The 16,106-nt window shown below is 35.8% G+C and overlaps 1 protein-coding gene across 1 annotated transcript; it reads right to left on the reverse strand.

Annotated features, from left to right (window-relative positions):
- Positions 1 to 219: 219 nt before the first annotated feature.
- LOC128209889 (neuroglobin-like) lies at positions 220 to 15,693 on the reverse strand. The gene is made up of 3 exons (XM_052914147.1): positions 15,198 to 15,693; positions 8,098 to 8,341; positions 220 to 2,251 (listed from the first exon to the last, which is right to left on the reverse strand). The coding sequence occupies exons 1-3, from the start codon at positions 15,422 to 15,424 to the stop codon at positions 2,117 to 2,119; spliced, it is 606 nt and encodes a 201-aa protein (XP_052770107.1). The 5' UTR covers positions 15,425 to 15,693; the 3' UTR covers positions 220 to 2,116.
- Positions 15,694 to 16,106: the final 413 nt, after the last annotated feature.

Raw genomic sequence — 16,106 nt, forward strand, 5'->3', positions numbered from 1 at the left:
CAACAACAATGCATTACCATACTGTATCTCTGACTGATTTTTGATTTTCATTCTTGGCTAGAAAACAAAAAGTGAGCACAAAGCGTCTTCAGAAAAAGAACTTGTAAAGTATGCACCAGACAATTGTAACCACGCTCCCCCCCCCCCCCGGATTTTCATCCAGCCAATCCCCGGTAAAATCCCTGCCCTGCGAGAACGAACTGGTGGTAAAATCCCGTGAATAACCCCACACCCCGGGGATCTAAGGTAAGAGCAATTTTCTGATATATTTTGAGGGAAGACAAAACCACCGCAATTACCCAGCATTGCGAGGACACTAGTTCTGGCTTCCATAACTGTAATGTTGATATTTATTTTTTGATGTTTACAACACGTCCAAAAAGGTAATATATAATGTGTTCGCTGAATTTCTTTAGCTACGAGGGCACCTGAAAGGTAAAAACACAGCCCTTTTCCCTGGTATATCCTCGAGGGGGCCGTGGTAACAATTGACTGGTGCATTAGGTAAGAGAGGAAATCAAAATTGAACATGCAAGATTGTTTTATCAATACCATGGCGATGGTTTATCACAATGTCATGTACTTACACTGAGAGTGGCTCCAAGATTTTTCTATGCACATAGGTAAACAATCATCTTATTCACAGATGCTGTGCACATATCCATATATTTGGCTTCATTTAGAATGAAACTTCATAAATAAGTATGCGCATATTTGATATTTTTTTTATCTCCAATTGAAAACACATGAGTTTTTCAAACGAACTTGTATTGCTTGAAAATTAACGTGTCAAATTAAAAATGCTACCCTCGGTAAGATGAAAATAAATCCGTTTGATGGTGGTAAGCATTCAATGGTGGCTTTATTGATAAATTTCCTCAATAAAACACTATGAAATTCACATCATCAGCATCCGGAAGTAGTGATAACATACATGTCTGAATCATTCGGCCGCTCTGATCAGAGTAAATTTTGAGGTCAATAAGTACACTGGTACCCTGATTTACTTTTCCTCAAAAATATAAAGTTATACAGGTACGCGGCATATGGTTTTTAGTAAACATTAATAGTATTTGAACAATAAATACCAAAAATCATGTTGTATTTAAAAAATTGCTAAGTGCCATGCGATGATTAGTTAAAAAAACTTTGTATCGATAAGAAAAAACACGAAAAGAAAAATTCACGGCAACATGCAAATTATGTCGAAAAAAAGATCAGGGACCGACTTCGGAATACCAACATTGTATACAAAGGATAACACTACTTTTTTTAAACCAACTTTCCTGGTTGTTTTCTACTTAGACCGCACGCTTTATTCGCTTTTAATACGTATGAATTCACAAGACATTTCGAATGCGCGACGGGCACCACAGTTAGCTGATACTAATTTCTTTTCGGATAAAAGCGAAAGAGGGTACCAGTATATCAATACAGAGCATTGAACGGAAAAACCTCCATGCGTACTTTTCCAATATGTTCATATTCTTATTGCATATAATCTGACCGTATGCAAGAACATTCATGTGGTTAAACCGAGTAACTCACTCGCTACGTATGCATTTAGTGTGCTTCATTAAAAGAACATACAGTTAGCTTGAATTGTTAGGAGAACTATATTTATTGGATTTTGTGATTGTAATCAGTTCTGGTACTACTTTGATTATTCAAATTCGCTAACGGCAATCCAATCAAAATACAGCGTATGAATACATTACGTCAGTGAACCCTCAGATGCGGCTTGAAAATGCAGACATCGCGGTTATGGCTATGAACTAGGCCACAAGTGCCCTAGTCCAAAAAGGAATGGCACAATTTATACATTTTGATACATACTTGTATACATGTTACATTGTCTATGGGTCTTATTGCTATATCTGAGATGAAGCTTACAGTATTTGTAATATTTTACAATTAAGCTCTCATAGTAATTTGCATTAAAACAGTTAATTCTAGTTATAATCTTGATCGTGATTTGACCTCGTACTAATAGTTAAGCGTTAGACGTGGATATTGGTTCCAAAATTAATCTACACTGAAATATGAATTACAGATTTTATCAATATAGTCGAGGTCATTGTCAACAATCAATTCACATGGACCATGATATGATCTATCACTTTTTATTGAAGCCTTCAATAAGAGTCTCCAGTATGAACTTGATGGTTTTCCGGTAGATGTGCTCCATATTGGCCGTATATCGGTCACCAAGAGTCTCTTTAACTGCGACCAGGAACGGTTCTTCGATTTTCTGAAATGAAGAGCACTTCATCTAAAACAAATTAACATTTATGCTAGTAATTACTTCTTGGACAGAAACAGTAATTGCCAATCTTGTAATCATTATTATAGTGATAAAGCATCTTTTGAGGTCGTAACCCATGTGCACTGCGTAATATTGAATTCCCGACTGCTATAAAAGTAATCATAATGAACAGTGTCAAAAAATAATTATATATTTTTTAAGATTAACTGCCAATAGCGATTGGGAAATGAAAGAAATGTGAAAGGTTTTGAATGTGCACATCTTAAAATAGCACAATGGAAACTACAGGGACATGTATAGTAGACACAGTTACCGATGAATTGGTTTGGTAGCACAATGCTCATGTCTTTACCGGCACTAAACAAAAGACACATGACGTCAATACACAACACGAACATTTAATATACACATACACTACCTTCATTAATAAATTACAAATGACGTAGAACTCGGGTGGGTAGGAAGGTTCGGACATTGCCCAAGGACTCACCGAAAAGGATGGAGCATGCCCTGTCACTAGTCTGCCTATCCTCATGTATACCCACCCCCTCGTCAAGTACAAAAACAGGTTACCCCACCATGTGGCCCCATCACGACATGAATTCCACAGCGCATGCAATCAAGCACACATATTGTGTGAATCGTTCAGTATTTTGTAAATGTATTTCGTCTATTATTGAAGAGCTAATATTCCATGTGAAATACAAACATGTCTGTATATTCTGTACGACAGGCTTAAATACAGCGTCGCCAAGATCTACTGAATAAACCAATTCGTTGCTGCAGTTTGCCTCAGCGGTATTGCGCCACTTGCACTCTTACCCCCAAATAATATTTACCATAATTAATACAGTCGTTTTGATATACCAAAAATGATGAATAAATGTCGAAAACAATGATTCTTATGAAGCGTGTTGAGTTTAATTTGAAAGAAAGGTGAAGAAAACATGGTATTTCTACCTTAAATGACATTAGTAGATCATAGTAAACCTTTTAGCACTCACCAAGCATTTAATATTATTTGCGTTTTCAGTTATTTAAATTATCTTGTTATCAGTAATTAATAGTTTCCATAGATATATTATTTAGTAAGAAGTTAAAGATGCATCACTCAAATTATACGTTTGTTATATACATGTGTATGTATTGATTTTAAAAAAGAGTCACTTTAAGAAAAGCTTTCTTGACCTTCATGTGAATGTGTTGTTTATTGAGTCATCATTCATGTTTCAGCATAGCCAGCTCGACATTCATCTTGGAATATGTCGACGGATTTTTGTCGATATTTGCTTGATGCAATTGTCAAGCAAGTTCGGAATCAATGGCCGGTGAGTCATCTCAAAACTAATTTTTTAAAAGTTGAATGAGGTTTGTCGATCCAGCACAGTGTTCTTTGTTTGAATGTCGGTAAGATGACGACATACTTTTGTTGCATGTTCATGACGCTATTCCATGTTCCCTGTACAAAAAGTGAGGAATGTTTTAAGATTGTTTTTACAAAATCAAGAGGAAATGAATTCCCCGTATGGATGTCGAAAGTCGTTTGTTCAACAAGCTTAATCTGCATTTAGTTTTGAACGTTTAATGACAGCTAATGTCGAAAAACGTTTGTCTAGCCACCACAACATTCAAATTTGTTTGAATACTAAAAAATCGAGCATAACTCGTGAACACCAAAATTGAATATTTCACTTGTGGCTGCGCAAATAGTGAAATATCACTTTTGGTTCTCGCTCGGTGAAATATATTACGATCTTACACTCATTTTTTATTGTTTCTGTCATTTTTTTTTAAATTTAAATCCATATGTAAGAATAATGAATTATATGATGATATCCAGAAGGAATTTCAACATAAACACTTTACTTTTATCGAGGTTTGCTTAAAGCTGCACTCTCACACGTTTTGACAACTTTTTTTTATTTTTTGTCTTGAAACGAGCCGAATTTAGCGAAAATGCATGGAAACCAATTATATAACACTGCTGACAAAAAATTAGATCGCAGATTTTTATATTTAAGTTCAAAAATTGATGTTTTATGCATTTTTCTTAACCCGTTAGTAACGGTTTAAGCCATACAACATTAATTTTTGAACGGAAATATTAAAATCTGTGATCTGATCTTTTGTCAGCCGTCTTTTATCATTGGTTTGCAGATATTTACGCAAAAATTTGCTCTTTCCAAGATTTTTTTTTAAAAAAAGTTGTAAACACGGTAAATCTGTGAGAGTGCAGCTTTAAGACTTCTTCTTCATGAAATCAAGATGAAATGGATTCCTCATGTGATTAAAATGAAAAAAATCTACTATATTGAAATAAATCTTCATCATAAAACAAAATGAGAAATAAACCGTAGACTTGCTGGAATATTACCAATCAAGCAATACTTGTTTCCAGTTAAATTGTTTTCAAACGTGAGGAGTGATATTGTATAAATACACAAGTGTAATACGGAAAACACGTGACGGTTAAATAAAAGCAGAAACAATGTGTAGCATGTGGTAAATTGAAATAGGCCCAGGAACCAAGTTGGGGTGAATCTTGCTCAACTTGGACAAAGAATACGACCTTTTCGGCACGTTTAATACATTTTGGAGTAAAAACATAAAGTATCGGACATAGTCATTTGAGTGATGTAAACAATTCAAGTTATCCCTTTAAGGATAGCTTTCGTTATTGGTATCTTTGTGATGCATTTTATTAATGGTGCTCTCTAACTATATCCCCAGTAATCGCAAGACGTAACTTATTGTACTGGTCTGATTGGCCGCAGTGCGCGCCCTCTACAAAGTGCATGGTTATACCATCGTAAGAGAAAGGTCAGCCTTTGGTAGTTCTTTTATTAAATTCTGGTACATTTTAATAGTTAATAGTTCCATGGTGTATCGTTAGTAGGATGTCACCTTCTATGTCTGCCAACGCTTTACCATTGCGTATCGAGGAAATATCAATGCAATTGAAAAAAGACCCAGTTGATTAGAAAGTAAATCACACTGTCCAACAACAAGTTTACGTGTTCAAAAAGACGTTGCCAAGGTGCCACTAAGTCCTTTAGATATCTCTCACCGCACAAGTTATTGCTAACAGTGCCCTTATCTTACAGTCTCAGATCAATTAGACAGATAAGTACCGTAATATATGGTCACTGAGAAGGTTTGTTCTGCTGTCATTGTCTTCCTTGAATTAATCGGATGACTTCCTAGCATGAAGCCTATTGCTAGGCAGCATTTGAGAGGAGTACCTTAATTTTTAACAATTATCTTAATGTTTTCTTTTTTCTTATAGACAATTAAGTCAAACAAAACAAACGTGACAAAGTCTGCGAGAATGAAAAGTCAGCTAAATTTGTGGACAACAAAACCCTGTAGGTAGAACAATTATTCAATTAAATCAATTATCGTATAAGAATCAAAAAAGAAAGCATATACCCATCAGCACAACCGTTAAATATTTATTGTTTTGTTTTTACAATCACAAAAGAGCATAGTCTAGTCGATGATTTCATTTACGGCAGGATTTTATTAAAAGGAAAACGTGAGATCGGCGGAATATATAAGAGTTGCGAAAAACAAGTCGCCTTATGCATTAATTAAAATAAATATTTCCAGTATAATCGATCGATTTTAACCGGATGTTCTTAACATGACAACAGACTTCTGGAAAGAAAGGAATTTTATTAAGGCGATTTGATTTTCGTTTCCCTTATATATTCCGGCTATCTCACGTTTTCCTTTAAAAAATCCAACAAGAAAAATTAATGTCATCCTTTCATGCTCGACAATGCTTAACCGAGATTTAATGCCGGTGTAGTCTTAACCTTGATGAAAAGTGACAAGAGTCATTTTTCAACGTTGAAAAATTACCCTGGCATCATTTTAACATTTTACTTTGATCACAACAGTCGTTGAAAAAAGTCAGTGTTAATTTTTGATCAGTAGAAGGGTCATTTTTACGGTTAATGAAACCCATCAGAGATCGACTGTCCATAGAAAAAACGCAGATATTTTTGGACTTCCGCAGTATTAGTGAGTAGCTTCTTTGCTAGAGCTCGGACCTAGCCAGCTCCACCACTTATCGGTGGCGCAAAGAAAAAAACTGCCGACACTTCTATTAAGTAGCAATTGTAACCACGGCCCCATCCCCAGGTCAGGAGAATACGGGGACTTTGACTTTCGATCCAGCCAATCCCGGGTAAAATCCCCCTCCCCCCGTGGGAACTTACTGCTGGTAAAATCCCCGTCAAATGCCCCCGCAGCCTTGGGACATCCTGAGTACGGCCCATTTCCGCTGTTTTCGGCGCACTCACTCGGCATAACGGGGTCACCCGAAAGGTAAAAACACGGCCCATTCCCCCCGCTTTCCCCGGTATACCCCCGGACCTAAGGGGCCGTGGCAAAAATTGACTGGTGTATTATATTTGATCTGATATTTTATAAAAGAATCCAAGAAAACTCTTTCCTTTATAACTTGAGAAATTGACCAAAAAAACAACAACAAATCTATGTTATTGCACCAACATCGATTAGCTTACGTGAAGAATAGCCACAACCTAAACATGTTAGGAGCAGAGCGCATTTCATAACAGTGTGCCGTAATTCCAATTTGAATTCGTCATCTCGGTGGTTTGAAGTAAACGCTTTCCCCTAGAAAACGCATTACATTATTTCTTGTTAATAACATTTTCATGACCAACTTGAGTGTTTTTAATGCTATTGATGATATCAAACTCGTTCATGTCATATTTACACCATGATATTGAAACGCATAGTTATGCCAATATCGGCATGTTTTCTGTAAAGAAACAATTATGACACACAAAAAAATAATATACTAATTAGATGTAGTTCGAGTTTTTTAACTGTAAGTTTGATTTTAAATTGTGTTTCTTTCGCTCGCTCGCTTCAATTACTCTTGGCAAATATCCGTGGAACAAAAAATAATGTGGACAGGTATTGTCTAAAGAACATCTTACAAAATGTTATTTCAGTTTTTATATTCGCTCATTTTCAACTGAAGAAACAACAACTTTATTTTGCAATCTTTGAGGGCCGCAAACACTTATTGTTATAATTGTTTTACTTTTTTACACACAAAATCCTTTCAAAAGATACTAAACTAATAAAGAAATACAATGCATTCAACATTCACATGTTTGTTGGTCGGATACCTTAGTGTACTGTAAAGAGAAACAATAAAACATTTAAGGTAGATGCCTTTTTGTTCTTGGTTTCTGTTTCAAAGAACAACATGTTCTATATGAGCTTTAAAAATAACAATGGCAGAAAAAACAGCATTAGTTGAAATGAGCAGTTCTACACTGTTGACCTACGTTTTAAGAAAGATGACGAAGGAAGAAGTAGCACCGAAACATGTTTTTGTTTTCTTTGCACTGTTTCACATGTACTGTAATCAATTAACCGTGTTGTGATTTCGGACTATTTGTTACCATTATAATACGATGAAAAATACAGGGACAAACCCAGTAGTAAAAAAAGAAGTATAAACCGTGTTCAGAGGGCCCAAAATACACTGAACGAGAGGCACAACACGCACAAACACAACAAACAAACCACGCGTACATCAAAAACCTTATCAATAAATGATGAGATCACTGCCTTGAAACGATCTTTATAACACGAATTCACTGGGAATCATTAAGAGTATCGTACCTACTTTCTGTAGCTCGTTATGCAATAATAAAGTTTTTTATGTTTTGTTTTACTCTAAATGGTGTACCTACAGAACTCTGTCACATGTATACAAATTTATGGTTTAAATGACGTTACTTCCAAACCAAGCACAACAAATGAAGCAATGGGAATCTAGTTACCCAGAATACTGCGGGATTGAACCCTCTTTCCTTGAGCCTTCTGTGAGAGGAGCCAACGCTAAGCAGAAGGTTGACGGTGACGTCGACGTCTTCTAGGGAGGAGATGGCCTCGTCTAACGTGTACATGACCTGTTTGACGTGGTTTTCGAGCTCCTTACTCTCCCGCAGCTGTGCAATGTCATATTTCCCGTCGTGAACCAGCTTTGTAAACATGGTCCGAACTTCCTCATTCGTCTCAAAGAGCCTGCGATTGTAATAATGTTTACGGATATTAATTTTCCACCGAAGTAAATCAACACAAGCAAATATATTAACTAAAGATGTCAGTGTTTAATATGTTTTTTCGTGTGAACCTGTGCAAAATAATAACTAACGTTAACACTGAGCAGACGGAATAGGGTATAACATAGATATATTTGTTTATTTCAGTGTAGAATTGTATTTTATTTCACGAGCGGTCATAGAAAAAATGTTTGCAAGAGTGGCGCAGCCATTATAATTTTTCTATGGCCACGCGTGAAATTGAATCACGAAGATTTTTCACGAGAATGCATGAAATAGAAAGAAAATTTACTTCCATTTGACCATAAGTGCAAAAAATACCTCTCATTTTAAACAGCAATTTATGTTTACTAAAATAATTCCGTATATAAAAAAATATTGCATATGTTTTAATCAAGATTCCCTTCGGAAATAAACAGACTGAACAAACTGAAATCTTATAAGGCGAAAGATTATCTGATGTTAAAACATTTTCTTAAAGCTGAATCCTCAAACAAATGCTTTCGTACAAAGTAATAACACAAACTCGAAAATAAATACATTCGACGATACTCACGGAGAAATCATACAACAATCAATAAATAAGATTGAGTATTTAGGCCTATATCGACGGAAAGTCTTTAGCATATAACATATTTTCAAAACGAATTTCCCATACTATTGAAGGCCTTAGCTGTCTAATACATTCAATTTTTATTATATTATGGAACGGCTACGATGTCAAGAACAAGAAGAACACAATTTTATTTCCAAACATAACATCACACATATATACACCAATTAATAAGACATCAATGATAGCCAATGCTCAATTTTCATTAATATAAATGTGCTAGGCGGTTTATAAAAGTTTCATAACTGGTTGAGATCTTTACAGTAACAGAGTTAGGGTTAGCAAATAACTAAAATCTTTTTCAGAAATAATTTAGCGTAATAATCATTTTACAAATATTAGTTTTAACAGTTGGTACTTAAGCATGTTATCATCATGTATGTAAAGTAATGAAATTATTTCTCTGAGCAAATGTTTAAACACGGAAATAGAAACCTTCTTTACAAACCAATATGTTCTGTTATCAGCAACTCTATGATTTTATACATATTTGGATGAGTACGATAACATCATCGAATACATTTAGATCTAATATTAGTATTAAGGCTGCATTCAATCAAAAATGAATAAGACATTTGAAGTTTTTTGTTCCAAAACATCCCCAAACTTCTAAACCATATACTAAAACAAACATAGCCAAACTATTGCAATTTATGTTTAGGTGATATTTACTTAAATTTATCCAAGCATTTTCATAATTTAAAAAAAAAAGCTTTATGTGCTTGGCTAGATAACGTTTTGGTTGCATGCATAAGTGATCCAAATGAGCTAAAGACTATACCTTAACATGTAAATTTATTGACAACCTCCGATGGTCATCCCTGTTAGAAAAAAATGAAGATTTAAAGGTAATCTACCCCTTTCCTAAATGCCAGTATCTTAGACTAGTATTTCTTTTTTACCTTAAGTTTCAACTTGTTACAATATTTCTCAAGTATATTAATATTCTCTCTCAATTATTCTGCTGAATTAGCAAATAGTGTAGAAATTACTTTAACAATCTTGTGTCGACCCCGTTGGCTCCTTTGAGATATAATACTTCCTCTACATCGTTCACATACAAAGTAAACTATAACGGCGATATACTTTCGCCTTGACGGGCACCTAAATGGCTTTCAAACACTGAATCTAGCTCAATTTGGTGTTTAAATCTTGAATACACATGACTATACATCGACTTTATCAACGAAAACGATTGCCTCATGGTCCTTATATAAACAGTTTTATACCACAGGTTGTCTCGTACTATATAGTCAAACGCTATCGTGAAATCAATAATAACACTGAAAAACTGCTTGTATTCATTAAGTTTATGGTTGATTATATTTTGTAAAACAGAAATATCGTCAACGGTACTCATTTAAGCTCTGAATCCAGCTTGTGCCTCGATATAAACATGTTACATTTGGCCCAAGTTGAAAAGCCGACTATTAATTATATTTGTGAAGAGTTTTCCCCACAACACATAGTAATGTGGTTCCTCGAAATTTTCCAACTTCTTTTTAATTGCCTTTTTATGTATAGGGACTGTATAACACTAACGACACTTTTCCGGGAAATACCTGATAATTAATTCTTTAATAAATATTCTTAAGAGAAAAGACGATAATCTACGTTTACCATACACTTACACTGATTTTAACTAAGAGACCATCTGCTGGTCAAGATCAACCTGTCTACCAAGATTGAGATCCCTTGACCCAATCGTTCTTCTGTTTTTGATCGGAAACGGACTTTCGGCTCAAGGTCACCACGACCTCGACTTTTGATCGACTTACCAAATATCACAACGACCTTGACCTTCGACCCGCTGACAATAACAATCAATACGATTCATCTACATGACTCAACTGCATACCAATTACCAAATATGTTGTACCTTTAAATAAGACTGTTTGGCATTATTAAGTATGTATGTGAACACTTTACATTATCTTGGAGAATTTTTAGCCAGGACTCCATATTTTAATGAAAGCCAAGAAAAGGATAGAGAAAAATAATAGGTGAAAATGGATTCTACACTGGTTAGAATCAACCTGTATACGAGTTGTAAGGTCCCTGAGTCCTAGCGTTCCACAGATTGTGATCGGAAACGGATTTTCAGGTCAATGCTTCCACGGCATTAGCCAATAATCCACTGATTGAGTGAACAATGTACCCACCAATTTTAATGGGAACAGCCAAAAAGTCATCAAAGTGAACAATAGACTTGGGCGCACTCTATCATCAGTTTTTTTATTCTTGAAACATGCGTGATGCATTTGTTTTTCTTCGCAGATTCAAATCGATTTTATAGGAAACACATAAAGGTGGCGTACATTTGTCAGATCTATACCCTAGCGTTCGTCTGCTATATTTGAAACACCTTTACCCTAGCGTTCTGTATTTGACACACCTATACTCCAGCGTTCGTCTACTATATTTGACACACCTTTACCCTAGCGTTCGTCTGCTATATTTGACACACCTACACTCCAGCTTTCGTCTACTATATTTGACACACCTACACTCCAGCTTTCGTCTGCTGTGTTTGACACACCTATACTCCAGCGTTCGTCTACTGTATTTGACACACATATCCTCCAGCGTTCGTCTACTGTATTTGACACACATATACTCCAGCGTTCGTCTGCTATATTTGACACACCTATACTCCAGCGTTCGTCTACTGTATTTGGCACACCTATACTCCAGCGTTCGTCTGCTATATTTGACACACCTATACTCCAGCGTTCGTCTACTGTATTTGGCACACCTATACTCCAGCGTTCGTCTGCTATATTTGACACATATATACCCTAGCGTTCTGTATTTGACACACCTATACTCCAGTGTTCGTCTGCTATATTTGACACACCTATACTCCAGCTTTCGTCTACTATATTTGACACACCTACACTCCAGCTTTCGTCTACTATATTTGACACACCTATACTCCAGCGTTCGTCTACTGTATTTGACACACATATCCTCCAGCGTTCGTCTACTGTATTTGACACACATATACTCCAGCGTTCGTCTACTGTATTTGGCACACCTATACTCCAGCGTTCGTCTGCTATATTTGACACACCTATACTCCAGCGTTCGTCTACTGTATTTGGCACACCTATACTCCAGCGTTCGTCTGCTATATTTGACACACCTATACTCCAGCGTTCGTCTACTGTATTTGGCACACCTATACTCCAGCGTTCGTCTGCTATATTTGACACACCTATACTCCAGCGTTCGTCTACTGTATTTGGCACACCTATACTCCAGCGTTCGTCTGCTATATTTGACACACCTATACTCCAGCGTTCGTCTACTGTATTTGGCACATCTATACTCCAGTGTTCGTCTACTATATTTTAGTATATCACAGATTGTGATCGGAAACGGATTTTCAGGTCAATGCTTCCACGGCATTAGCCTATAATCCACTGATTGAGTGAACAATGTACCCACCAATTTTAATGGGAACAGCCAAAAAGTCATCAAAGTGAACAATAGACTTGGGCGCACTCTATCATCAGTTTTTTTTATTCTTGAAACATGCGTGATGCATTTGTTTTTCTTCGCAGATTCAAATCGATTTTATAGGAAACACATAAAGGTGGCGTACAGCAGCTTGGTATGCGGTAAGAAGATGAATGCAAATAGATTTTTGCAATTACGTACCCAGATAGTTTACAATAGTTGATTTAAAAAAAAAAACCTTCTATCAGATAGGGATATAAATATGTTTAGAAACCTTTAGACTAGAACACACAACAAGTAGCAAATTTTCCAAGTGTAGAAACTTAAAACGAATAAAGTAGGTCAGTATCTCATTAAAACCTCATCTCATTGCCCAGCCCAATACCGTATCTTTGTATAACGTACTCTGTGCAAACATTGATCGTAAAAACAGGGTTATATTATGCTTAAGGACTTTAAGGATTACCATTTTTACATGTCCTGGTTAGGGCAAAATAAATACATTTGAAGAGCTGATATACGTCTTCAAAGTTATTACAAAGTAAGTAAGTTATTAAGTGATTAGGCTTATACCAAATGGAGTAGTGAGTATTGGTTGGTTTTTACCTCATGCACATCTTAATAACTCAGTCTGTGACATATTTCTGAGAGCAACCATTTAACGAACTGTAAGAAGTTATATACATGTAGTCCAAATCACCCACGCTACCAAGAGATGGACATTATACCCGTGTCACATTTACAGATGAAGAGTTTTTGATTTAAAGTATTAAGATTGATATATAAAACATGCAAAACAATGGAACTAACTAAAACTCAAACTGTATTTTTTTTTACAAAGAAAGGGGTGTAAGTGGGCAACACTATTATTATAGCATATTTAAAATCAATCGTATGTTATAGTAATTGTATTATTCTTTCATGAATACTAAAGAAATCATAAAAAATATACGTTTATATATATATTATATATGTTTACTTTACCGACTGGGAACGGGCTCACTAATCGGAGGCCTAGGCCACGTTTTTCACCATAATTGATAACGATATTCTAATGTTAATTTAATATGTGTCTGCTGTTCAATTTCTTTTTTAAGTTGGTTCTTATCATTGTTAAAGTTATAAAAAGCTAAAGACCAAGTTTCATGAACAATAGACTTAATTTGTTGTACTTTTGACACGGAAAAACACACAACTTAAACGCATTACTGTTAACGATACCGGACGCCCAACCGTCCAATATTCGCCAATCTTTTTGATGAAAAATCCGGCTGAAAATAAGAACTCCGCAAATCGAATATGTCCACTATCGAAGAGTAAAAACTGCGACCTTAATGGTGGTCTAACTCAGTCGAGGTTTTATGTCAATGAACAATGTTACGAAGTTTGATAACGATAATATAAAAAAGCTTTAAATAATAAAACTAATTTTGAAAATGTGACGCCGTGGACGGAGACGAAATCGGACAATATATATATCTCTTTATGTTTATCATGCCGGTGATATATTCTAGTTTCTTGTGTCATTCTTGAAAACCTGTTTCTTGCAATCCTTTTTCATGTCGTTACACAACTATCCTGTCAAGTATCGTTATTGTCAAATGTTGGAAAACGGTTTTGGCAAGGACAGTTAAAACACATAGTTAAACCTCACGGGGGATCTAAAACAACTACACCTTTGTCCAAACATTTTATCATTAAAACATTAAAAGGACAAGACACCAGATGATTCCTTTGCAATGAAACAATAAATAGTCAAAAACTTACATAAAATTAATATAATTGTGTACAACGCATTGAAACTAACTTACTGATGTATCACATTGCTTACGACACATGCAGCATTCGCAGTTTTTGCGTATTTTTCCAATTCGAAATCGACTGTGTCTGACTACCACGTAAAGAGGCCAGCATTGTGAAAAAGTCAATAGCTTACCTAAGAAAGATTAGGAGGCTAGCATGGTTAAAATAGTCGTCAGCTTACCAGAGAAACTTTAGAAGGCCAGCATGGTTAAGAGAGTAGTCAGCTTACCTGAGTAAGTTTTGAAGGCTAGCGCGGTTAATAAAGTTGACAGCTTACCTGAGAAATTTTAGAAGGTCAGCATGGTTCTGAAAGTAGTCAGCTTACCTAAGAAACATTAAAAGGCCAGCAGGGTTAATAAAGTCGTCAGCTTACCTGAAAATTTAAGAAGGCTAGCATGGTTAAGAAAGGCGTCAGCTTACATGAGAAAGTTTAGAATGCCAGCGTGGTTAATACAGTTGACAATTTACCTGATTTTTTTAGAAGGTCAGCATTGTTCAGAAAGTAGTCAGCTTACCTGAGAAACGTTAGAAGGCTAGCGTGGTCAATAAAGTAGCCAGCTTACCTGAGAAAGTTTAGAAGGCTAGCGTGGTTAATACAGTTGACAATTTACCTGATTTTTTAGGTCAGCATTGTTCAGAAAGTAGTCAGCTTATCTGAGAAACATTAGAAGGCTAGCGTGGTTAAGAAAGTAGTCAGTTTACATGGGAAACATTAGAAGGCCAGCATGGTTAAGAAAGTTGTCAGTTACCTGAAAAACTTAAGAAGGCCAGTATGGTTAAGAAAGTCGTAAGCTTACCTTAAAACATTAGAAGGCCAGCATGGTTAAGAAAGTCGTCAGTTACCTGAGAAACTTGAGAAGGCCAGTATGGTTAAGAAAGTCGTAAGCTTACCTTAAAACATTAGAAGGCCCGCATGGTAATAAGAAAGTCGTCAGCTTACCTTAAAAACATTAGAACGCCAGTCGCCTCGATATTTCTTGCAATGCCTTTCCACGACTTCATTATGTTGAACTTCTGTCGAACCGTCAGTGGAAGACGCGGGTCAAACTTATCGTTACCATTGTCCACGGGTGACGTTATATTGCTGGAGTCTTTTTTCCAGGCCGACTGTTTCCGCGCGTCCTTTCCTTTTAATATATCATCAACTGAGCTAGAATTACACCCCATACCCTCACTTTTAAAATGTTTTAAACGTTTAACTTTAAATCAATGGATCGTTAACGCCTGTATAACATGACTAACCACATGATTTGGACCCAACGTTTATTCCGTCATTGTTTCGTGTATTACATCCATTTAGAAGAAGAACGCCATAGCATGAAATTCAATTAATTAACACGTTGATATTACAATGAAAACTTCAAGGACAAGACCAGGAGCCAAACAATTAAATTTAATTTTCGCCTGATGTTACATTCCCATGACACAAGTTTTACAACCGCTTTCGATAGAATGTTCTGAAGTGATCCATCAAATGCATTCAGATGTATTCCATGTACCGGCAATTTGCATACATATTTAGATATATTTTTCCCTTTAATATTTTATTCAAATACAAAGTCACTTAGATAAAATGCTCATATGTGACTATACTTAGGGTCCCTTATTTACAATATGAATGTCAGAAACTAGAAAACTATTTTATTTTGTTGAAGATAACATTGGCATGGCAACGCAAATATCACTGCTCGCTTCATTCGTAGCTAGTAACAATACCTAGTTGAATAAGAAATGAAAGCAGCCAATAACAACTTTTCTCCGTTAACACTGTAACGCTAACAACAAGTAAGCATGTTGTCACCTTTTGTTTGAAAGTAAATTCACCTCATTATGCAAAATGCGATGTGTC

Source organism: Mya arenaria, chromosome 11 (assembly GCF_026914265.1).
Source record: "Mya arenaria isolate MELC-2E11 chromosome 11, ASM2691426v1".
NCBI lineage: Eukaryota > Metazoa > Mollusca > Bivalvia > Myida > Myidae > Mya > Mya arenaria.

Coding starts and splice junctions, on each gene's coding strand:
- LOC128209889 (XM_052914147.1), bottom strand. CDS start 15,424: ATGGGGTGTAATTCTAGCTCAGTTGATGATATATTAAAAGGAAAGGAC. Junction 8,342..15,197: donor GGCGTTCTAATGTTTTTAAG/GTAAGCTGACGA, acceptor TTACAATCGCAG/GCTCTTTGAGACGAATGAGG. Junction 2,252..8,097: donor TCAATCCCGCAGTATTCTGG/GTAACTAGATTC, acceptor TCTTCATTTCAG/AAAATCGAAGAACCGTTCCT.